Source organism: Syngnathus acus, chromosome 15 (assembly GCF_901709675.1).
Source record: "Syngnathus acus chromosome 15, fSynAcu1.2, whole genome shotgun sequence".
Classification (NCBI taxonomy): Eukaryota; Metazoa; Chordata; class Actinopteri; order Syngnathiformes; family Syngnathidae; genus Syngnathus; species Syngnathus acus.
The window spans coordinates 7458154-7482903 of NC_051100.1; the positions used below are offsets into that span (position 1 = coordinate 7458154).

The 24750-nt window shown below is 39.6% G+C and overlaps 2 protein-coding genes across 3 annotated transcripts; both read right to left on the reverse strand.

Moving 5' to 3' along the window:
* Positions 1 to 6638: 6638 nt before the first annotated feature.
* Positions 6639 to 11953, reverse strand: hcrtr2 (hypocretin (orexin) receptor 2). Of its 2 annotated transcripts, none has more exons than XM_037271757.1 (7): positions 10894 to 11953; positions 9476 to 9654; positions 8971 to 9214; positions 7907 to 8022; positions 7596 to 7816; positions 7372 to 7493; positions 6639 to 6880 (listed from the first exon to the last, which is right to left on the reverse strand). In XM_037271757.1, exons 1-7 carry the CDS (start codon positions 11096 to 11098, stop codon positions 6702 to 6704), a joined length of 1266 nt encoding a protein of 421 aa, XP_037127652.1. In that variant the 5' UTR covers positions 11099 to 11953; the 3' UTR covers positions 6639 to 6701. The 2 variants fall into 2 exon arrangements, with proteins under 2 accessions (XP_037127652.1, XP_037127653.1); XM_037271758.1 differs by lacking the exon at positions 10894 to 11953 and adding an exon at positions 10462 to 10836.
* Positions 11954 to 14321: 2368 nt separating this feature from the next.
* Positions 14322 to 23800, reverse strand: fam83b (family with sequence similarity 83 member B). Its single transcript, XM_037271646.1, has 5 exons — positions 23486 to 23800; positions 21177 to 21650; positions 19778 to 19942; positions 17832 to 17956; positions 14322 to 17098 (listed from the first exon to the last, which is right to left on the reverse strand). The coding sequence occupies exons 1-5, from the start codon at positions 23678 to 23680 to the stop codon at positions 15175 to 15177; spliced, it is 2883 nt and encodes a 960-aa protein (XP_037127541.1). The 5' UTR covers positions 23681 to 23800; the 3' UTR covers positions 14322 to 15174.
* Between the last annotated feature and the right edge of the window lie 950 nt (positions 23801 to 24750).

The window sequence follows — 24750 nt, forward strand, 5'->3', positions numbered from 1 at the left end:
ATCATCGGGGCTCCTCTTCCCTCCATTCAGGACTTGTCATCCCAGCGCTGCGTGTCCCGAGCCCGAAATATTATCAGTGACCCATCACACCCCCACCATGGACTGTTCTCCCTGCTGCCCTCTGGGAAGAGGTTTCGCAGCATCCGCTGCAGGTCCACCAGGTTCTGCAATAGTTTTTTCCCTGCTGTCGTCAGACTGCTGAACATTCAAACGTAGCATTCCTCTGCACACTTGTAAATACTGCTTTTTGTCTCCTGCACTGTTAACATACTTTATCACTGCTGCACTTTGTACTTTCATATTTTTATATAGAATGTCACTTTTTTTTTATAACCAGCCGAAATACCTCTACATTGCTGAAAGCCGTATGCAACGAAATTTCGTTTTGTACACACCAGTGTTGACAAAATGACAATAAAGTTCTGTCTAAGTCTAAGTCTAAGTCTAAGGCTAATTAACCTATTCATTTATTCAAGGTCTCATTTTGGTCTGACGTAGAGCATTATATATGAGAATATTTCAAATGCCCCTGTTTCACAGAAAATCTGTTGCATCATAAAAGGACCAAGCAGCTGAATAGCACAGGTTTAAAAAAAGAAGACTGAAAGACAAAAAAAAGAGAAAGAAAAAAATATAAAGGGATGCTCTTGTAGCATTACTTATGGTTGTTCTGAAGAACTGGGTCAGATATCAGTCCGATCAAAAGGAATGCATTTATTCACCCACTTTTCAAGTCAAAAATAAATAAATAACATGTTCACCGAATTGCATTACATACATTTTGATGCAACAACCTTTTTACATATACGTACACCATGTGCATTAGAATACATCCTGTAAAGAGGAAAAAAAATATTATGTGACTAACATTAGGTTGATATGAGATCAGTTTTTCTAGATATGTGTTCCATCTCATATCTATGGAAGCCCATTCCCACCAGTAAAGAAAAAAAAAAAAAAATCCACCAGCATTGTCTAATTCCGTACCTATCTGAGCTAGAAGAGAAAGTGATGCCAGCAAAACGTGCCATGTTTGATAAAGAACATTTCTTTCCATGAGCTTTAGAACATTTACTTCTTGCGTGCATCACAAATGACATCCTTCAAAGTCACTTTTCACTGTTTCATGAGAGGAAGTTTTTATGGTGTGATGATTTGAACCCAAAACTTTTTCTCCACAGAGAAAAGCAGGAGCTTAAATAGCAAGATTAATCCACTGCTGAATTAGGATACCCAAAAAAAAAGAGGCCCCGGTGGATTTAAAAACATGTTTAGTGAAATGTGCTTCGGAATATGCTGTGCTAGATGAAGAAGTCCTTACAATTTTCCCTTCCATAATTTATTTTGTACCTAACATCAACCTTCTGTATGAATTTACCACTTGCCAGGCCCATCGTCATCTTTTCATAGATAAAATAAGATTTCTTGGGAGGGCGGCGGTTAAATAAAAAAAAAAAAAAAAAAAAAAAAACGGTTTCATAGAACTGTACAGACATTTGGCAAGTCATAATTGCAAGCAAGACAAGTGTTCACTAAGTAAGACAACGGCATAAGCTAGTTTACAAAAAGTGCAAAGCAGTACAAATCATCTCTTTTTTGGGACCATTAACAACAATGACATCATAACAACAAAGTCAACAAGCTTGTGGATGTAGAATCTACAGAAATTCCTTTAAACACCCTGTGTAAGAATATCAAACTAAAGACTGAAAAAATCATAAAACATTCACCTTAACAAATCATAGACTTAATTCATAGAATGAGTAAGTATGTCCAAACTTTTTTATTTGTTATTTTCAACGAACAAAAGAATCGGCAAGCAAGGTTCCAAATTGCAATCCAAGATTAGAATCCAAGACTTTAAAGATAATTCGTCCATACTAATGCAAATTTCCAATTATAATTTGTAATTGCAGTCCACCAAAGATTTTTGAGGCAACTCACATTAATCCACAAAGGGCTGCTAATCAGCAATTTGGTTCAATGACTATCATTTGAATTATGTCAAAGAAAGATCCCTATCGATTTGAAATAAAAACCGAATGAAATCCAATATGAATTGATTTCATCGAGGTAGATGCGTCTGATGTGTCATGTCTGTTTTTCATCACTTAAAGTTTTTTTTCCATCTTATTTTATATAATCCGTAAAGTGAGTGTGTCTATAAAATAGAGGGCAATATTTGTCCCCAATAGAGCCCCAAACCTGCTGATGATCTTACACTATTTGTTCCGATTAGTGATGTGCATTCCAGTTCTTTTAAGTGAACTGAATCTTTAGAATCAGTTCACTTAAAAGAACTGGAATGCACATCACTAATCTTGCTAAATTTATAAACAGTTACTGACTTATTTTTTCCCTGTTGAGAGAAGCGCGCGAATATGAATATAGTGCTGCGGGAAGAAGTTTGACAAGCATTTGCACATTCATGCTTAACACTTTTCGCAGGAGTGGGGAGTCGAACCCTAAATCTGAGGTGTTGGAACGCAGCGACAGAGCCATTCGTCAAACGTGGCGAGCTCAATGAGTTCCTCGCTTAAACTTCAAGTCATTCTTATCCGTTCAGTATTTCGTTCCGCGCGCGTTGGGTAAGTACAAAATAGTACTTAAGTACAAAGAATTGAGTGAACGATTCGTTCAAAAGAACGATTTCTTTTCAGTGAGCGAGAGTGAACGAATCACTTCCTAAAGTGTTTGGTTCTTTTTTCAGTTCATATGACTTCAACCAGTAGGTGTCGGTCATGCGCATTGAAGCTGGTGCCACCTTGCCGTAAAACAAAACGAAGAAGAAAATGAGGTAACTTCCCGTTCACGAACGAGTTGTGAATTGCATTTCCCGTACCCCAACTGAACGGATCTGTGAGTGAACGAGTCAGTGATTTGCATTTCCAGTTCCAGTTCATCGCGAGAACGGATCAGTGAGGGAACGAATCCTGACTTTCCCGTTCGCGAACGAGTCAATGGGTGAACTGCCTTCCCGTGCATCAACGGATCAGTCAGTGAACGTGTTGCGTCTCCCTCCTGGCGTGAACTATGTAAGCCAGAATGTAGATTTACGATTTGCCAAGGAAAGAAACAACCACTCACTGACACACCACTTCTTTTATGCACGTTTTCTCCAAGCTAACGGCTAACTTTATTGCATGAAGGGATGCGCCGTTATGCAAAAACGGGGCGAATATGCTTCTCTTTGGGTAATCTTGATTTTATAACACTTATAGTAGTTTTTAAATAACGTGTATGCATATATACGCCTAAATATTGTTATCCAATATATCTACTGCAATTTCACATTAGATTGCTGGTTTGAAATGTGCTTTTGTTATTATTATTATTATTATTAAATAAACATTTATGTCAAAACTTGTCTGGTGTTTTATTCCTTGTTTTTATATTCGCCAATTAAAACATAAAAATCATATGTGTTTTACGTTGTTATATGAGTTGGTGTCCCCCAAAATAACAAATGTCGGCATAACGGATTTTTTTTTCAACCTTTTATTCAAACACAAACACATTTGGTATAATAACACCATCAACTAAAATAAATAAATGAATAAATAAAGTGTAGCGAATGATTCGGTGAACAATTCTTTTGAACAAGTCTTTTGAGTGAACCGATTCTAAAGATTCAGTTCTTAAAACTGGAATGCCCATCACTAGTACAAAAGAAGGCAGACGGCTGATGGTTTTCATGTCCAAATAGCCAACTGGTTAGTGACACGAGCTCTCGCTCGGTAAGAGCCTGGTTCGAGTCCAGGTGTGAGCATATACCTAACCGTGCTTTTAGAATTGGAACCTTGCTTTGTATGCATATGCAAACAAATGGAAGTTTTTATGTGTAAATACATAAAGTGGCCCCGCCCCCAAGTTGGCGGAGCAAACCAATGGACATATTGGAAACATATTGGAACGCGGCCCCGAGGACTAGAGCTTGACACCTTTGACCATGATATTTCCCTAATAAAGTGGCCTGTTATTAGGTACACTTGAAAATGGCGGTGTACCTAATGGAGTGTCCGTGTGATTCCCTCGTTAAGTGCAGCTGCGTGAAAAGTTTTAGCTCCTGCAGAACGTGAAAGGAGCTAAAACTTTTCACGCAGGTGTGTTTAACGAGGGTAACTTGGAAAACATATTGGAACGCGGCCCCGTGGACTAGAGCTTGACACCTGTGACCTTTGACCATGATATTTCCCTAATAAAGTGGCCTGTTATTAGGTACACTTGAAAATGGCGGTGTACCTAATGGAGTGTCCGTATGATTCCCTCGTTAAGTGCAGCTGCGTGAAAAGTTTTAGCTCCTGCAGAACGTGAAAGGAGCTAAAACTTTTCACGCAGGTGTGTTTAACGAGGGTAACTTGGAAAACATATTGGAACGCGGCCCCGTGGACTAGAGCTTGACACCTGTGACCTTTGACCATGATATTTCCCTAATAAAGTGGCCTGTTATTAGGTACACTTGAAAATGGCGGTGTACCTAATGGAGTGTCCGTATGATTCCCTCGTTAAGTGCAGCTGCGTGAAAAGTTTTAGCTCCTGCAGAACGTGAAAGGAGCTAAAACTTTTCACGCAGGTGTGTTTAACGAGGGTAACTTGGAAAACATATTGGAACGCGGCCCCGAAGACTAGAGCTTGACGCCTTTGACCATGATATTTCCCTAATAAAGTGGCCTGTTATTAGGTACACTTGAAAATGGCGGTGTACCTAATGGAGTGTCCGTGTGATTCCCTCGTTAAGTGCAGCTGCGTGAAAAGTTTTAGCTCCTGCAGAACGTAAAAGGAGCTAAAACTTTTCACACAGGTGTGTTTAACGAGGGTAACTTGGAAAACATATTGGAACGCGGCCCCGAGGACTAGAGCTTGACGCCTTTGACCATGATATTTCCCTAATAAAGTGGCCTGTTATTAGGTACACTTGAAAATGGCGGTGTACCTAATGGAGTGTCCGTGTGATTCCCTCGTTAAGTGCAGCTGCGTGAAAAGTTTTAGCTCCTGCAGAACGTGAAAGTAGCTAAAACTTTTCACGCAGGTGTGTTTAACGAGGGTAACTTGGAAAACATATTGGAACGCGGCCCCGTGGACTAGAGCTTGACACCTGTGACCTTTGACCATGATATTTCCCTAATAAAGTGGCCTGTTATTAGGTACACTTGAAAATGGCGGTGTACCTAATGGAGTGTCCGTGTGATTCCCTCGTTAGGTGCACCTGCGTGAAAAGTTTTAGCTCCTGCAGAACGTGAAAATGACCAAAATCTTTTCACGCAGGTGTGTTTAACGAGGGTAACTTGGAAAACATATTGGAACGCGGCCCCGAGGACTAGAGCTTGACACCTGTGACCTTTGACCATGATATTTCCCTAATAAAGTGGCCTGTTATTAGGTACACCTGAAAATGGCGGTGTACCTAATAGAGTGTCCGAATGACAAGTTAGCGGAGCAAATCAATGGATCATTGATTGATCATTAGCTACGCTAACTTGGGGGTGGAGCCACCTTATGTATTTACACATAAATACTTGCACTTGTTTGCATATGCATACAAAGAGAGGTTCCAATTCTAAAAGTACAGTTAGATATATGCTCACAACTGGGATCGAACCAATGTCTTTCCAAGCAAGAGCACGTGTCATTAACCAGTCGGCTATTTCAACCTGGCAGGCCTTGGCCGTCTGCACTCTTTTGTACTAGTGATGTGCATCCCAGTTCTTAAGTGAACTGAATCTTTAGAATCGGTTCACTCAAAAGGTTTGTTCAAAATAATCGTTCACCGAATCATTCGCTACACTTTCTTATTTATTCATTTATTTATTTTAGTTGATGGTGTTATTATACCGAATGTGTTTGTGTTTGTCATATAAAGCAGTTAACCAAATGTCTGATTTTTATGTTTTAGTTGGCGAATATAAAAACAAGGAATAAAACACCAGACAAGTTTTAACATAAATGTTTATTTAAAAATAATAATAACAATAATAATAATAATAATACAAGTAAATTTCAAACCAGCAATCTAATGTGAAATTGCAGTAGATATATTGGATAACAATATTTAGGCGTATATATGCATACACGTTATTTAAAAACTACTATAAGTGTTATAAAATCAACATTACCCAAAGAGGAGCATATTCTCCCCGTTTTTGCATAACGGCGCATCCCTTCATGCAATACAGTTAGCCGTTAGCTTGGAGAAAACGTGCATAAAAGAAGTGGTGTGTCAGTGAGTGGTTGTTTCTTTCCTTGGCAAATCGTAAATCTACATTCTGGCTTACATAGTTCACGCCAGGAGGGAGACGCAACACGTTCACTGACTGATCCGTTGATGCACGGGAAGGAAGGCAGTTGACCCGTTGACTCGTTCGCAAACGGGAAAGCCAGGATTCGTTCCCTCACTGATCCGTTCTCGCGGTGAACTGGAAATGCGAATCACTCAGTGAGTGATTCACTCAGTGAGTGATTCGTTCACTCACAGATTCGTTCGTTGGTGAACGGGAAATGCAATTCACGACTCGTTCGTGAACGGGAAGTTACGTCATTTTCTTCTTCGTTTTGTTTTACGGCGAGGTGGCACCAGCTTCAATGCGCATTACCGACACTTACTGGTTGAAGTCATATGAACTGAAAAAAGAACCAATCACTTTAGGAAGTGATTCGTTCACTCTCGCTCACTGAAAATAAATTCGTTCATTTGAACGAATCGTTCACTCACGAGCCAACACTCGTTCTGATATGTGTGACACATTGTCCATGTTGTGAATGTGAGTGGAAAGCGACTTTCGACTGTCGGTGCTCATTCGGGTGCTTATTCTCTTCAGTCTCTCTTGGCCTTGACCGTGACAATGGCAAGAAAAAGCTGCTTTGAACTCCTCACGGAACTTCCCTAAGAAAGACCATGAGACATGATCAAACATGATGTTTTGAAACACACTATTTGTTCCATCAATTATTCTTGATGACTTTATGGCAAATTCACTTGAAACTGAAATTAATGGTGATGAGAAAAGCCAACGCATTTAAGCATTAAAAATCAGTTTAAAGACATAAAAACTGAATATTAATTTCTAATAAAATTTGAAAATGACACCATCATTCCTATTCCTTGCCACCATCTTGGGTATGTTTGATAATTGGACTTTACATGTGAAATTAGAATCAATCAATCGGTAACATGGATACATTTTAAAACAGTTAATATTAAAGCAATACAAGTAAAATGAAATCATCAATATTTCGCTACTCATGCTTTTAGTTTGTTGGTGTGATTTTTTTTTAATGTAAAATGGGTGCCTTGGTTCAATTAGGGTTGGAAAACACTGCACTAGAGGGCAGCAGGGAGCTAGTGCGGTCCACGAGGCGTGTGAACAAACTCACCACTGAGGAAATTGTAGATGATGGGATTGAGTGCGCTATTGGCATATATGAGCCAGTGTGAGAAAGTAAACCAAGCATACACTGTCTCTCGGTCACTCGTGTTCTTGAAGGTCCCAAAGACTCTGCAGATATCAATAGCAATAAAAGAATGAGACATTTTTGCTTATTTTGAGTCACCAAGATGAGCTTGTGTTGATATATTTCTCAACAGAAGTGACTGATACCTTTTCATCACATTGAGTACGCTGATTGGCAGGTAGCACAGGGCAAACACAAAGAGCACCACTATGAGCATACGAGCCGTTTTGCGCCGCGCCCGGATCTGTTTGATCTCAGCACAGACGGTACTAGTCTTGACCCGCACGGACTCTCCTGGCCCTGCAGCTGCCGCTGAGCACTGCATGGTCTTCCACTTCCTCTGCAGCATTGACGTGCTGCCAGGAATCTGTCAAACACAGATACAATAAGCGTAAAGTATATTACATGGCTCAGAAAAGTGTGGCAGAAGCTCAATTTGGGGGCGGAATCCAATCACCTGTTGACACCACAACTTGTGACAGATCTGGATGTAGGCCAGCACCATGAGACACAATGGTGCAAAGTAGGTGACAATAAAGAAACAGCTGTGATACACCTTGGGGTAGATCTCAGCTGAAAGAAGAAGAGACAAAAAGCACATCACTAACTTGACCTTGAGAAATTGGCAAGTTGATGTGTTGCACATTAAAGAAATCAAAAACAGATTGAATTTTCAACTAAAAAACAATTTTTAACAAATGTGACATCAATTTGTGGACCTAATTATTTGTAAGCTTGTCAGTATGTAAAGTGCCTGTAACGGGAAACACAAACAACCCTGCATAAAATAAGATGAGGCTTCAAAATCGTGCAAAATGAAGACCTCATTTTTGCTGTGGACTTGTGAATTGTTAAAACTCTGAAAGATAAATGCTTCTTCATCTGGCAACATCTACCGACACATTTCTACATGTTTGAGGCATAAAAATAGTCATTGCTGGATTTTCTACGTCGTGACAAAAGACGCTAAACAACAACTATGTCACCAGCTCACAGATTTCACAGTTATTAGGAGCACCTTTGTTGATTTTGCTGACCCACCCTTCTCCTCTCCAGCTTCGCACTTCTTCCTCCCACATAGTAACAGATTGTCATCTTTCGGGTGTCAGGCGTATAATGAATCACTGTAGCGGTAGATCAATATCTAAACAATATCTCTTGATGTAGCTGAGTCTGCGAAACTGTTCTGGTCCTTTTTAAACCTTCATTAATCTTCAAATAAATAAGTTTCCTTGTACTTTGACACCTGCTACATTAGTTAGCTGCTTTTACATGATAAAAGATTTCGACAGTATTTCTTCGGAGTTGTGGTTCACCGTATTTGTTCGTGCACCTGATTTGAAGCATTTAAATTAAGATTATAATTTATAATCATCTTGATTTAAGATCTGAATTTGACTCTGACGTTTCAGTGTGGAGTTTGTTGCATTCTCCTCATTTTTTTTTATTGATTTCATGTCTTCCACTGTCAACTATAACCCAAAAAAAACGTAAAGATGGATAGATTGGTCCGTCACACACCTTCCCAGTGTTCATCGCACACGGTGAACAAACTAGTTTTGTTTTGGAGAGCTGGCACCAGACTGCTGCTCTCCATCACGATGGCTTGAGGTATCATGATGATGCATGACACCATCCAGATGATAACAATGCTCTTGCAAGCTCTCTTGGCTGTGCTTTTGAACATCAGTGGGTGGCAGATGGCGTACCAGCGGTCTTGCGCAATGCAGCTCAGTGTCAGGACTGACACCGAGACGGAGATAGTCTAAAAGGTAAACCAGGGAACATCGGACAAGTCAACCACAATTCATAATCTCAAACTAAGACAATGTTGTGGTTGTATTTCGTCACATGAACAGCTAACAGAGATTTAAGATTAATTTTGAGTCTTGTTGATTGTTATTACGGTCATTGGTGACCTGAAACCAATTCTTGCTGACTGGGCAAAGGCAGGGTATACAAATGCCAACAACACATCTTGAGTATAGTTTTAGAGATCATCCGCCTTCATGAGTTGGTCTCTTACCTGCAGATAGGGCACAACTTTGCAAAGCGTCTGTCCAAAGAACCATGTCTCTGTGATGTCAACTACTAGACTTGCAGGAAGGCAGATGATGGTCACCAAGACATCAGCGAATGAGAGGTTCACTATGAAATAGTTGGTCACAGTACGCATGTGGCGGTTTTTCCATACTGCAAAACAAACTGAAAGAAAGAAAATGCCCAATTGGAGCAATGTCCAAGACAGGCTATCGCATTGGAAAATTTTATTTCTGTAGTGCATCAATTTGTTTTAACTGGTTAATATTGAACTGAGCATTGGACTGCTTGGATGACATTTAGAATGTGAATTAAAGTATTTTCTCAGTGGTTAGTCAAAAATGTTACAAACTCTGTCACAAATTATTCCAAATATAATTACGCTCATTGGTAAAGGTTATTTGGAAAATCAAAGATCGTTTTCAAACCAACAGTCCAAGTCTGCTTTTTAGCCCAACCCAGTTGAAACTGGATGTCTCTTTCGTGTAGTCTGAACAATCACAAAGCAGATTTCGAAAAACGGATTAAAACCACATTCTGGAGGAAGTTTCATATTGCATTTGAAAAGGATGCATCTCAGTCTGACCAGCTCCATACACACTAATCCATTATGACTGACTGTTACGTCAGTCCACCCAATGCACCAGAAGAGACAGCACCAATCAAAAATGAAGCACACTAATTAAATTGAAAACATCAATGCCTGGACAGACGAGGGAACGTCTCAGATTTTCTCCACCTCAACTTGGCATTGACATTGCCAAAATACTGAAAAAGAGTAAGGTAAAAAAAGAAAGCCCTTGAGAACTATTGTGACACTGTGGCACAACACAATGCACACTCCAAGAAATTAACAAACTGCCGCTTGTAGATCTTATAATGTGTCATGCAGAGAGAGAGACCACCCAGGAGACAAACTGCTAATGAAAAGCAAAGTGGTTGTGTATGAATGGGTTAACTCGAAAAACCTACCGTATGGTCTCTCTTGATGAATGACATCTCAACCTTAACACGGCTGCTTTATTGATGCAAAATTCAGCCTTGATGACAACAAAGGTTTGAATATGCATGAGTAAACAGCAAGGACAAGAAATAAAAACTGTTTAAACCCAAAGGTAATGTTCATGTATTGTACTCACCACTCACAAATCACAGCATAGATACACCCACACAGGCGAATGAGATGCAATTGTGAAAAATTCTGTTCATGCATATGTATACATAATCAATGCGATCAAAAACTAAGCATTCAAATTTGTGCTGCTGCATTCTGGGATACACAATTTTTTAATCAATGCTTTTTTTTTTCAGTTTGTCTTGAGTTCTCATTCCACTGCAGTCAAATATTCATTTATTCTATCAAATTGGGCAAATTCAAAAAGAGAAAGAAAAGAGAAAACTCACCGAGCGAGTTGCCGATGAGTGACACGAAGAACACAAAGATGTAAGCCACAATTAGAACCCACTCGTAATGCTTGGGGTGCAAATACTCCGTCCAGATGTAGCGTACAAGTTCATCATCATCCACGGTGGAGTGTGACTCGGTGCTGTTGACCCCATGCGCAGAAAAACACCCCTCACACGTTAAGTCCCCGGTGGCCCCAGACATGATAATAATTATGTTTCTGTATGATATTCCTGCTTTTTCTTCTGGTTGATTGGGTTGCGTCCGCCGTCTAATCGGATATTGACAGTCTTAGTGTAGATGCTGCCAGTGCAGACTGCCAACAGGTACTGCTGAGCTCACTAAGTGAGAGTCAAGCTTAGTGCTCATCTCTCTCTCTCTCTCTCTGGCTCTCGCTCTCTCTTTCTCTCTCTCGCTCTCTCACTCTCTCTTGTGCCTGGGGGCCACAAGTACCCCGGCAATACGCAGCAGATAAGCCAGTGTCCACCGGACTTAATCACTGACTCACTGACACCAGGGGGAATACACAGTGATGCAACGTGACAGTGAATGTGGTGAGGTTCGTGAGTGGCGAGGCACTGACTCCTCTGGAGTCAGGTAGAAAATTCTGAAGGCACAATCGAAGATTTGCCTTTACAGCATTTCAATTTTAACATAAACAGTCACTGTAAAGCATTTCTTTGTTAAATTATTGCCACAGGGATGCCAGTAATTTATTGATATTTTACAAGGAACCTACTGTCATTTATTTTAGCAGTATACTACTGTATTTTGGATGACAGTACATCACAGTAGGTCTGTCTGTTCCAGGTGAAAATGAGTAGCCGGGGGAAGAAGTGGACCCTCGTGGCCCTTTTTGAGGTACAGTATTGGGGACTGGTGATAAATATCTAGCGTTCCTATCTTTGTGTCATGTACTCGCCAAAACAGTGCACCTGCAATTCCCATGGTTAATTTTAATGCAATGTGATTCACAAAGAAGTGGAATATAGATTTTCGGTCAAGTGTTCCCTGTTAATTTACATGTGGGGTGAATATTTAACAGTATTTTACATTTTAAAAATAAAATATGATTTTCATTTCTTTTGTGACCACTCTGGTTATCTGTATTATGTCATAAAGATCCATTAACATGTTAAAGATTAAAGATTAAAGATTAAAGTCCCAATGATCGTCACACACACACCTGGGTGTGGTGAAATTTGTCCTCTGCATTTAACCCATCCCCATGTGATTTTAATCCATCCCCTGGGGGAGAGGGGAGCAGTGAGCAGCAGCGGTGCCGCGCTCGGGAATCAGTTGGTGATCTAACCCCCCAATTCCAACCCTTAATGCTGAGTGCCAAGCAGGGAGGCAATGGGTCCCATTTTTATAGTCTTTGGTATGACCCAGCTGTGCTGGCTTGAAATACGGAGAGCATACCACATATTGCAAAGATTGCAGCTTACTGTTGAATATGCTTATGTACTGTGATTTTTTGTTTTTGTTTTTGATTGATTGTTCTTTTAAGTAAATATTACAGTTTAACAGTGAGCTTTGTTTTACCTGCACAAGTGACACCTCATCAACTCAAAGAGATTGGGGAGCAATTTGTTTTTGTTTTGTTCTTTTCAGTTTTCAAACCTCAGGGCGATCCGTGGTAAGTAATGTAAAATTTAATGCGAAACTGTTTGTTTCTAAATCATACTGCTGACATTATGCTCTTCATCTGAGGACTAGTTATTGCTGACAAGTCTACATACTCCCAAGTGCACCAAATATATAGCTCTACGTGTATGTTTTAATCATTCAAATAATAAGCAAAGAGCAAGCTTGAGAGGAGCAGAGTTGCCTCTGAATATGAGACGATGCATTGCTTCTTCTATTCCTTCTGCATTTTTTGATATGTGTGTGTGCGTGTGTGTCTGTTTTGGGATTTCTTTCTTTGACCTTGAGTCGGTTTGATATGGAGTAAAATTCAAAGACAAGTGCATATGCCTGTGATCTTCATGAGTCTCTAAAATGATGTTATGTTATACATTTCCTAACCACGGAATATGGTTAGGATAAACAAACTAAAAACAAAACAAAGAAAAAAACAAAAATAACTGTCTCAAGTGATGCCATCATTTCATGTTTCACCTTCACTGTGACATTTTAGGCTCTTTATCATGATGGAATTGCATTTGCCTTATCGCATATTTTGCAAAAAGGGCTCCCTTGCAATTTTAATAACAATCATCGCCAGACATCTGGCATATACGTTATCATTAGATATGATATAATTACCGCAACTCCTCTGTGTAATTGAAGCTTGGAAATCAGTGCTTTTGAACATTGTTGACTATGACACTACTAAGCATGACAGGTGTCCCTCGGATGGAATCATCAATATGCTTGTTCTAGCTCAGAAATCTGCAGAAGAACAAGCAATCTGTCGTCTATGTAAGTTAGTTCCATTGGAGAATTATATGCAGCATACTGTTTGATGCGTGACTCATTTCGCTCAGGTGAGAGAAACTTAAATGCTGGAGGGAGTCACAATTTTTCATCTGTGCTACCCGCATAGGACCACACACTTCCGAGCCAGATAACAAAAATGTGAAAAAAATATAGTGCAGTTTCTACTTGCCTTTCAGGTGTGTCTTTTTAACGATTAGAAATCACCCATAGCGTTTGCCATATTGAAAAAAACCCCACACAGAGCAGTTTTGAGTTTTCTATTTTCTGGAAGCATTGCTGGGCAAGCCTGCCTTGCACAAAAATGGTCTCAGTATACCTACAGTTAAAATTGTAAACTTATCCTAAGGTGGAAGTACACAAAAAGCCATGATATGCATCAGTCCTTTGAAAGAAAGATTGCTTAGAAATGGAATGGCACTGTTGCTATAGTCACCCAACGAATGGTTGTCTTCATCATTTTAGATACTAACTGCAAAAGTACAGCGCAGAATGCTCAATGAGGTTAAAAGAAAAGCCTTAGAATTGCAGAAACCTCTGTTGACAAAACTGATACCTTCAAAAAATTGAACAAGGAACACCACAGAAGAAGGGAGCGCTGTCAATAAAAACATTTCTACAGAAATCCAGCTAACTACAAAAGGTTCATATAATTTCACTTGCAAATTTATAAAATATTTCCATAGTTCCAACACTAACAGGTTTACGCCAACACACATACAATGTGAATATTCACTCCAGGTTATTGAGTGGTTTTCCCAGCCTGAAGGTTATTGGTTTGATCTTTAGCTCCACTGACTAAAAGTACCATTGAATGGACTCCCATTTACTCCTTTATCATTAATAGGTGAAAGAGAAGACTCATTTCAATGTGCCTTCAGTATCTTCAATATACTTGAAAAACCTTATTAAGTCTTCTACACGTCTCCTTGAGCAAAAGAATGAAGTCAAGAGTAGGCACTCCTCGTGTATGCATGAACTTTACATATATTTTTCTCTTTCTTTTTAATGCAAAGCAGTAGACAAACATATAAGGAAGAATTTATTTCTACAGCTACAATTCATACAACCGTGGAGATGGTGACCGGCTTTTCATTATTGCATTGGCTTCATCTTGAAGGCTTTGGTATTTTCATAAATCTTTCCTTATTGCAATGGTTATGAAATTTTGACACAACCCGTACTTAATGCCTATACAGCAGTGATTGATTTGCATAAGATTGCTTAAAAGCCATGATTCAAGTTTGTGTGTTTTATGTTTAGGTATCTGCTACATTTCATATCAAATACATTTCAGCGGATAAATTTGGAGTACAAAAATAAGTGCACAACAAAACTGTAAACAGTTGGCTGGAAACATATCCAATGTAAACAAAGTGGTATAGACCGACTGTACAAATAAAACTAAGTAACTCAAAGCGTCATGATGTCATGTGTGTTAAGATACAATTACTTCAATTTAAGTAATTATAAATCATAATATGATGGCTTTGGCATTATGTTTAGGTAGCAAAGGGAAATTTGTTCTGTGTGTTAATCCAATACATTTTTCCCAGTGAGTTTTTCTTTGTTCTTAAAAATGGTGATTCTGAAAGGCAATTCAAATTTTTTTTTTTATTTATACATTCGTCAGGTGTACTCATTAATGCAGAGTACTATATCAAAATTGTTTTGTGGTCCATGTCCACCAAGTTTGGAAATGATTGAAAAATGTACTTTTGAACCTATAGAAGCTTGAAACCAAGAGTACTTGGGAAATAGTCCAATCAGAATAAGAAGTGCATCTTGCTCTTTTGCAAGATGCCAATTCATCTGTCTTTTTCACGACAGTGCCGCCTACCCTACTTAGTCTTGTGAATGAGGTTGCCCACTCGATGAAAGAATTTCTCAAGCTTATTTTCATGATGGCCTCTCCCAAGACGGGCAAAGTTGTGATCACTCGGTGGGTTTTTCGTTTTCTCCAGAGAGTTATTTGGGGAGTACGAAGATTGTTTCTTCTGAATTGAACAAAAAGGTTCAAATCTGCTATAAAGGCGATTGTCAAGTTTTCTGTCTTTACTCCAGCCCGGTATGTCGACGTCTGGGATTGCCTTTTTGTCGCCGACGCCGAGCTTACTGTGCGATGTTGTTTCAGAGGAAGACAGCTGAGGTGTGTGCTGATGATCCTCCGTTTTGAATCTTGGTCTGGAATACTTCACATCAGCCACTTCGCTCTGCCGATGCCCAAGAGATGTGTTGCTATGGTGATGTTTGACGGAAACTTCGTCCTCGGCTTTGATCGTGTCCGTGCTATCATCTGAGGTCACGCTTGGCGTTCCCACACTTTCGACTTGGTCTTCCTTCCTTCCCGGTATGTTCAAAAACGACTTTATTTTCTTGGTACTCTTCTTTAGGAAATGCTGCGAGGTCAATCTGCTGGATTTAGTAGCCAAATCCCTGTCGTCTACACCCAGGGTTGAGGCAGATTGACTTCTGGAAGGAGGATCCCGCCAAATGGAAGTGCAGGGGCTCTTTGTGTCAATCACGCTCTTGACATCATAATGAGATACAGATCGCTGATCCTCATTGAGATTTGACCCATATGCACTGTGCTTTGCGTTGACTGCAGCGGAGCCTCTGTCCATTTGCATCCTCGTGAAAGCTCCATACATGCCACCTGAGGAGTCCTGTGTGTATGTTGAGTTGGATCTGTGATCAGCCACGCTGTGCCTTTTGTGCCAACTGTCAGAGCCCACATCTGGATTTGTAGCGATCGGCCCACGCTTGACTCGACCTAAGCTGGCGTATGCAGATGGGTAGGAGTTCTTCCCACTGTTGTAATCCTCCATAATTTGCAGGCTTTTTCTCTTTAGTATGAAATCTTCATTGTTTATTCTGTTGCTTTCAGATGCTACTGGTGGATTCCACTGCATTGAGGAGTAGCGTAAAGGGTTGTGAAGTGCAGATGAGCGGCTACCAAAAGAGGGCGTGCTGTTGATTTGTGAGTTAGACTCCGGTATGGCGGGCCTATAAACAAGAGACCGCATCCTTCCCTGCATAAAGCTGTTCGACGGCTCAAACTGGTCCAAATAGTCAGACGGCTCATTAAAAGGCATGTCAGGTTTTTGAAGGTAGGACTCGATCCTCCATGTACGCATGAATGACTTTGATGTTTTTTCCAGCGTTGGCATGTCTTGCTGCATGGACAGAATTTGTTTGTCATTGCCGTTGTATGACTGACGAAGATGTTGGCTTCTGTACATCTGCGGCACTAAATAATTATTATCCAGCGGATAGTTGTTTTTCCCGATTCCTGTCTCCCGGCAAATATTCCAGTTGCTCGCTCTGGCTCTGACATTCTGGGGGACATGTCCATCATGTCTTTCCCCAGCATAGCTGTGCCTTTTTAAGTAGTTTATTGACGCTGCAGACTCAAATTTGGACATGTGGTTCTGCAAACCTACGTCATGATCAATCAAAGGCACAAAGTGATTATCGTTGGAGTCTCGTGTGTACAGATTCCTTTCACATGTCTTGCGGTAGACAGAGTCCAACGTGTGCCTTAACTGGTCGCGCCGATCGATCGAGGAATGAGGGGAATATTTTGGCCAGCCGAGCAGTGTGTGGGAGCCATTAGAAGGGAGAGAAGGATCTGGTTGGCACAATTCCGCTGGCACTGTCGACCTTGCGTACAGTGTTCTAAATTCCTCATCATAAGTCTTCACCAGATGGCCTGTTATAACCTGCACCATGCTCAAATTGAGCTTTGCACATGACCAAGTGAATCTGCAAACAAACAAAAGATGATTCATCCATGAATGTTGGGAAATAGTATCTTGCAGCAAAAGTTCAGGCTGCAGGTTCAGTCTTGTGGATAATATTTATTTTTATGATTGTCACTAATATCATCGTTATTGTTATTACCAGTGAGACAATGGGTAAAGCGTTATTGAGAAAACCTTCAGTAAAATAAACACAAAATAGGTTTTAAAGATAAATTACAGTTATACGACAGTTCTGTGAGAGTTAATTCAACATTTTGTTTGCAATCAATCATTACATTGTATTGACATAGCAAAAATACTGTAAATGCTATTTAACTAAAATTAATAACATTACCTATGGTGCTACTTTGTATAACAGAAATGTATCTAATTTTGTTCACATATAGACAGTATGTCCTATGGCAAAACTGGGCATGGCAATAATGAATACTTTAACTTGAAATGTGGCAAGACCTGCTCACTACTACATTATTAAAAACTTTATGTACAGGTAGAGTTCAAACACTACACATCCCTGCTGTTCCTGAGCATTGTTAGTTTTCTATTCACTGCTCAACTTTGTGGAAGACATTCTGTGAGACATGTTATACAATCACTTAAGTGCAACATAAATGGGAAAAACTGTTATTAACTCTCCGTCTAATTTTATTTTTGCTATTCACACTAAAAGCCATCAAATTGCTTCATACGGAAGACAAAGCAGAAATCAGTGTGACATGAGCGTTTGTATTCACCTGTAGGAGCCGTAAATCACTGTATGACAGTCAACCAAAATAAACTTTTGCTCCATTGCGCCATGAAATTTACTCCCTGTCCGGCTCAGATAATCTTCACCTTTCACGGTGCGCACTTTCATGTTCTGTGGGAAAAGAAGAGATAAAGACTCAGTTTGAATTGTCACTGATTAGCGAAGGAAAACTCTGTTGAATTGTAGAAATGCAAAATGTAAAAATACAAAAGTGTACCACTGATGACACTCGCTCCTTCACTTCAACCAGTGTCAAGTGTGATTGGATTCCAAACATAAGCTTGAAGAAAACAAAGCTTGGAATTTTTTCATTTTACTTGATGTTCTGTGAAACCTTGCTCGATAAGAATTCTGAGGCCAAAAGAATGTTTTGCTTTTTCTATCTCTTGTGTTTACGATGCTACAACAAAAAGTGTTCAGTCCCTAGATGAGAAAGATGTTTCGAAATCAGACCAACTGAAGCCCACCAGCATAAATGAGAGGATTTTGTTGGTCACATGTGAAAATAGTCTCATGTCCCACATGGCCAATGACTGACATTCTCTCTCATGTCTCTTCCTTTCATAGTGCCTCAAATCCCTGATGACATGTCTGTATGTGTCTGGAAGATAGGGGGCAACCATATGGAAGTGTTTCAAGTCTGACAAAAGTGCATGAAATAATGTGTTCAGGATCAAGGTCAAACAGTCATGATAATTAGTGCGAGTAATTTTATTTTTTATGTATTTATTTTATTTAACCTTTATTTAACCAGGCAAACAATTAAGAGCAAGTTCTTATTTACAAGTGCGGTCTGATGTATGTTAAGAAAAGAAAAACAACCTAATCATCAAAAGTGCACTGGGAGGCTGAGGTTATATTTTTCTTCAGCTTGAGCTGGGTCTTCAAATACAGTAGTAGAAACAATAAAAGGGTTGAAAATATGTCCATCTATCCATCCATTTTCTATCATAAAATATAAAATATTTATATTAATGTTTATATTAAAAAAATAAAATATGTCATAAAATGCGGAGTAATGATTATCAGCAAGAAACAAATCATTTTTAAAAAATTTGTATGTACGAGTAGACAAACATTTACTTGCACTGTCTGAAAATTTAGGGGCAAAATGCATTTCGAGGGAGTTTGTAGCTCTGAATGAAAGAATGGGGGAAACATTTCTTTTCATCACAACAATGTGCCAAGCGTGCAGGTCATTTAAATCAACACCAACAAAAAATTGCCTCACTGGAAAAAAGAATCACCTTAAAACTGTCCTGTCTACAAACAACCTAACACTTGGCGGAGGTTTGTAAAACAAAAACAAAAAAAATCCATAACCTATTAATGCGTGGCAGTGCCCGTCTATAACAATTTTATTTGTGATATCTGTCTATATTATCGTTACACAAGAACCAAAGTAGTACGCCACGCAGGTTTTATGAGACTGCCTGCGTTAACACACTTAGTATGCAGAGACTCTACAGTACTCTCTTTGCAAGATAACAAGTGTAATCTCATACATTTTAATTATTTTGTGTGATGCCGAGGGTAAAATACTCATAAAATTACGAATTTCGAACTCTAATGTCATGCTTTTTTTCTCAACATATTCTGACTTCACTCCCATCACATTCTGACTTCATTCTCTTAAAATTAGGACTTTATTCTAGTAATGTGCTGTAATTATTGTTACTCTTTTCAGTGTTGTATTGATGATCTCTAATAAGCCTTTTTTTTTTCAAAACATATCAAAGAAGCCTGCATATGTGTCTGAGTATGTTTTAATGGGACATCCTTGAGGGCACATGAAGATAATGACAAAAGCACTGGCCGAGAAGTTAAGCACACACAAACAGCTCTGGCACTTGGCAAGGACTGAATTAAAATCAAGGAAGGCAAGATAAGGAATGAAAATAACATTGCAAGTATGTTTGCAGAATCACTTACTCTGAGGTGTTGAAGTTTTACATCTTGATTCTCAGCTGCTCTAAGGAAATGTTTCAAGTGGAAATCATCCAAAAGCACATAGACGGGAACTCCTCGTGTAGAGGCGTCAACAGTTTCTTTCAAAATATCGACATCAGTAAACATATCCATCACAATGGCAATAACCTGCAATGATAAAGTGAATAAATAAATATTGACACATATCTGCGCATAGCGGACATATGTCACGTAGACTTCTCATGGATCTTCAAATATATATTTATTTCCTGTAGCTGCAAATCTTGACATGTATAGACACCAAAGACAACATCCGAGACCATTTATCCACCACTGCTACTGGTATGGCCAACAGAAATAGTATCCACTAACAAGGCACGTAAACATCACTCATTTAACAAGTTCCCTGCACAAAAAGGGTTTTAAGCCACATGGAGGAAGTGATTAAAATCACCATGGCCTCTGCGCTCACCCCACAATGTTGTGTGTGCAATTATTTCAATTCCTGTTGACAGAAAGCCATTCTATCCAGCATGTGGATGTGAGCTTCGCATGGCTACTTTAGAGCGCCTCGTTGTTGCAGCACGGAAAAGCAACTCTCGGTGGGAGATATTACAGCCACCCAAGGCTTTAATTGGTGTCTTTTTCCAGCTCAAACATGTGGTTACGTGTAAAATGATGCTGGACAAAGGAGCATCCATTTTCCAGGCATATCAGGGGCACATATTTGACAGTTGAGCACAGCGTGGTTTCAGCGCATTTGGCAGACACGCCTGCTTCATCTGAGAGTGGCGAAAATTGTTTGATTTTGGTATGGTTTTGAAGTTTCGTTTTACATACTTGGCAATATTTTCCAAGCATTCCATTATGGTCGTCAGTGTGTCAAATTTGAAAGACCAGCTTATTTTTACATGAGAAAATATTCTAATACATTTATTTAGCTATTTCTTTCATCTGAAGGGATTTTCTTTGGACATGATGTCCATTCCTAAGTCATTCCATCTGTTTCATCCCACATGGCAATTGTTGCCCCTCTGTATCCCCCTGACAAAACAAACCTTCATGAATGTAATCAAGAAGAAACAAAAGAACTCATTTCTTTTCCTGCAAGGTTTTGTGAGTCAAGAATGGGTGTAGCTATGTGCAACAGAATACAAACTAGCGACCATTTGTGAGTCGTTGTCATTGTGCAGAAGAGTTAATGTAGTAGTAGTAACTGCATGTTCCCACACTCTTTATGAGAGTTGTCAAACTGGATTTGGGCCATGAACATGTCAGCAGACACTCCCTGTCACTGTATGCTGGATCTGTGAGGATCTGGATCTGCCCTCAGAGCCTCAGGATGAGCGTGGCACATTGAACAGAATTACATAAAATAGTCCAACAGTGCAGCTTGTTTTACCTGTCTTGCACCCCGGATGTTCTTTAGAATCACTTCTTTAATGGTGGGACTGTTGGGTCTTGGGGGATGATAGAGGAGATCTATATTGGTCTGCAGTTTTTCATGCATGATCTCAGGCCATCCCAATTCCAAAGCGGGAGCGTCCTCATCCGAGTGGACGGGCCAATATGTGCCGGACGATGATTGGCTGTCCGTGGGGCTATTGATTTCCTCCTCGTGGTTCTGAGGTGGGAGCTCTTTGGCGTTTGATGTAATGAAGACAAGCTCCTCCTCAGACAGGAAATTTCCGATGCGTTCTTCTTTGAGAAACTCTGCGTAACTTTCTCTGCCCTTGCTTAACAGGCAATCAATGGCCAGACGATATGACTCCTTATAGTGGGCTTGCATGTAATCCCCTGTTGCGTGCTCTCCTCTCAAGGATGACAGCGAAGAAAATTGGGCCGAGTCCATTGTTCCAGTCATCCTCCCTTGTAACTGTTGCATAAAAAAAAAGATACAAGATCAGGGAGAAGAAGAATAGTAATATATGCAGACGGGAACCTTTTGGTGGAGTTTTAATCCGCGAAACCGCATGAATTATCCAGTGGGAAATGTAATCACAATTTATGCAGAATCATTTTGATTTGTTTTTTTGTTTGGTTGTGTTTTCATATCATAAGATTATTATTGTAGTTTACATATTATTGCCCATGGTATTTCTGAGCAAAAAGCTGATTTTTCTCTCTTAACTATTCTGTTTGTGATCCAAGTGTAAACACAACCAGCCTGTAATCATGCTGTAATTACAGCTTTCAGAAAAGAAACAAAGTGACTTGATGGTTTTAAAATTCCCAAGGAATAAAACCGGAAATTTGGGCAAGTGATGTGAAAGTTAGATAAAAGTCGCTGACATCATTATGTTCGCTGTGTATAGAAATAACAAAATCTCATATTTAATGTTTGTAGTATTTTCAGTAATAGTTAAGCAAACTGAACAGTGTGAACATTTGTCATTAAACACTTCTATTGTGGTAAGTGCTGACGCTCTGTCTGTGGGTTGAAAATGTGACTCACAGAAACTCCCTAACCATTAAGACAAATTGGAACCTGTTCACCAGGTGACATACACGGTGTGGCCAAAGTGATGGCTTTACATAACAAGACCCTTAATTCAATCGATGAATGACACCATGCATACTGAATACAGCAAAGAACGTTTCAACAATGCTTTGATAATGTGGTTGTCAACAGGGGAATCGAGTTAATAATGCTGTCAGGGTTTCTTAATGAGGTGCACCCCAGAAGAGAGTCAGTCAGGGACAATGGACACAATTAAGCAAGTAAATTCTATTTAGCTCAAATGTTTCAAAATGTGTAATCATGTTTGAAGTTCTGAATAATAACAATGTCTAATCATTTCCCTTCGCAAGTAATGATAGTCTCCGGCCATAGCTATGACATTCAATTAATATAGGAATATTAACAATACAGTAATCCTACTGTCTCACAATGTGACACCCAACTCCTCTGGGGAGGGGGGGGGGGGGGGGTAGAAGGTGATAGTTTTCTGTTCAAACAGTTCTTTTAATCAAAAAGGTGCTTTATTGTATTTTGTCAATCATTTTTGTTTTTACACGACTGTTAAAATAGATGTTCGATTTTAAAGATTGCCTTTACTGTTAATAAAAAGTATATTTTTTGTGACATTTTGAATTTGGAACAATTAAGTTCATTTACTAACATTGAAATTGATGTGGTTTTTGATTTATTAAATAGAAAAAAAATATTAGGTTTAAACATTTTCACATCTTTGAATTTTGTTAAAATCACTCGATAACCCCAAAATGCATAAACCATATGCCAAAAAAAAAATATCTACAAAAATAGCAATATGGCATTTGTTGTGAGGGTTGTCTTCGGTTCTCTGACGGAAGGCTCACAGGCCCAGCCCAATAAACAATACTATGATGTCACAAATTGTGGGTGTGTGCTCACTTTTCATCAGAACATCACAAATTCTTGTAAAAACCATGTTACACTGAAAGTGACAGCGCAAAATTCCCATCATGGAGTAAAATTCAACTCTTAAAACAGTTCCATGGCTTTTGAGTGTAGCATAATAAATCAGATCAAGATGTCGCTTTTAATAAAGTATCACCTTCAAGAGCAAAATATTATCAAGTTGAAACATTTTTGACTGTGCGATACTGCAGTTAAGACCTTATTCAACAGTTATATGCCTCAAGGAGATGAATTAGAGTGTAGCTGCACATCTTATTTATGACTGTCACAGTAAAAACATCGCTCAGAGAATGAATGATAAGACTTACAGTTGAAGTGTGAAAATCCTGTTGAGCGCTCCCAAACATATCCCAATGAGGTTCATGTACAGGCATCTGCATAGTAATTGTGTTCAATGTTTGGGGAGGATACAGTCCCCCAGCTGGAAGCCACAGAGACAAGGAGGTGTCTGAACATGATAAGCAGTGTGCTGGCTGAGAGAGAGTGAGTTCCAGTTTTGACATGCAAATGGTCGGTCTTACTTGGAAACTTGCTCAGAGGCAGCTGTAAACCTGTTTGAAACTTTTGGCCACTCCTCTTCCTCCTCGCCTCCTCTCCTCTGCTCTCTCTCCTCTTTTTTAGGGGCAAAGTTCAGCTCCCTGCACGATTCAAAACGATGACAGGACACAGAAGGACTTTGATGGATGTGCTATGAAGCTGTGAGAAAAAAGAAATGCCGATGTTTTAGTTTAGATTATTTTGAATTTCTTGACCGAGGTGAAGGTTGCCTTTTTGCGATCACTCTTCTGGTTGCAAACGCATGACATGCTGAGGTCAAAGCTGTATCTGGGAATGATATCTCTCTTCTTCTTTTTTATAGTTGTTAACTTTGTAGCCTGTATTTCTTGACAAGAATATGACGCAATAAACAGACTGCTCACATCACTTTCGTGGGGTCAGCACTGAAAAAGCCTCTTGAGAAATTGTCCAATTGGGTAACCTCTGCATTCCTGCATCAGGGCTGTGTGTGCATGTGTGTGTGTGTGTGCGTGTGTGTATGTGTGGCGCTTCAATTACCCAAGACTGTAAGCAAGTACTCCCTTTAGGGCCCGACGCACCAGGAGGTCAGATGGATGTCTTTTGGTTATTCAATCACACACAAGCCTGTTGAATATATGTTGCATATTCCAATGGCTTCTCATGTTCCAAACGACAAGTTTCCCTGTTTGGATTTCAGTCTTCGAGACTATCAACGATAAGCCCTCAAGCATTTGTCAGGTCCGATATCAATTGTGTTGCTTTACTGATTGACTTGAGAAATCATCTACTGATTACACAAGTCGTGTCCAACATACATCTCAATCACTGAAAAGTTATACCAATCAGTAAGGCAGGAGCAAAACTCGATTGCCGACAAATGTGGTGCAGCAACAACCGTTGGCGTTTACGTTAATTATCCGTTACTTTCACGTCCTTCTCAGGGAAGTCGGGGGTGTGACAACCGCTGGTAGCATTCGCATGACTTTGAGAGCTAAGTGATACAAAGAGAGCAGATTAAAAAATGGTCATTTAAATCACTCATCCTTTATGAGTC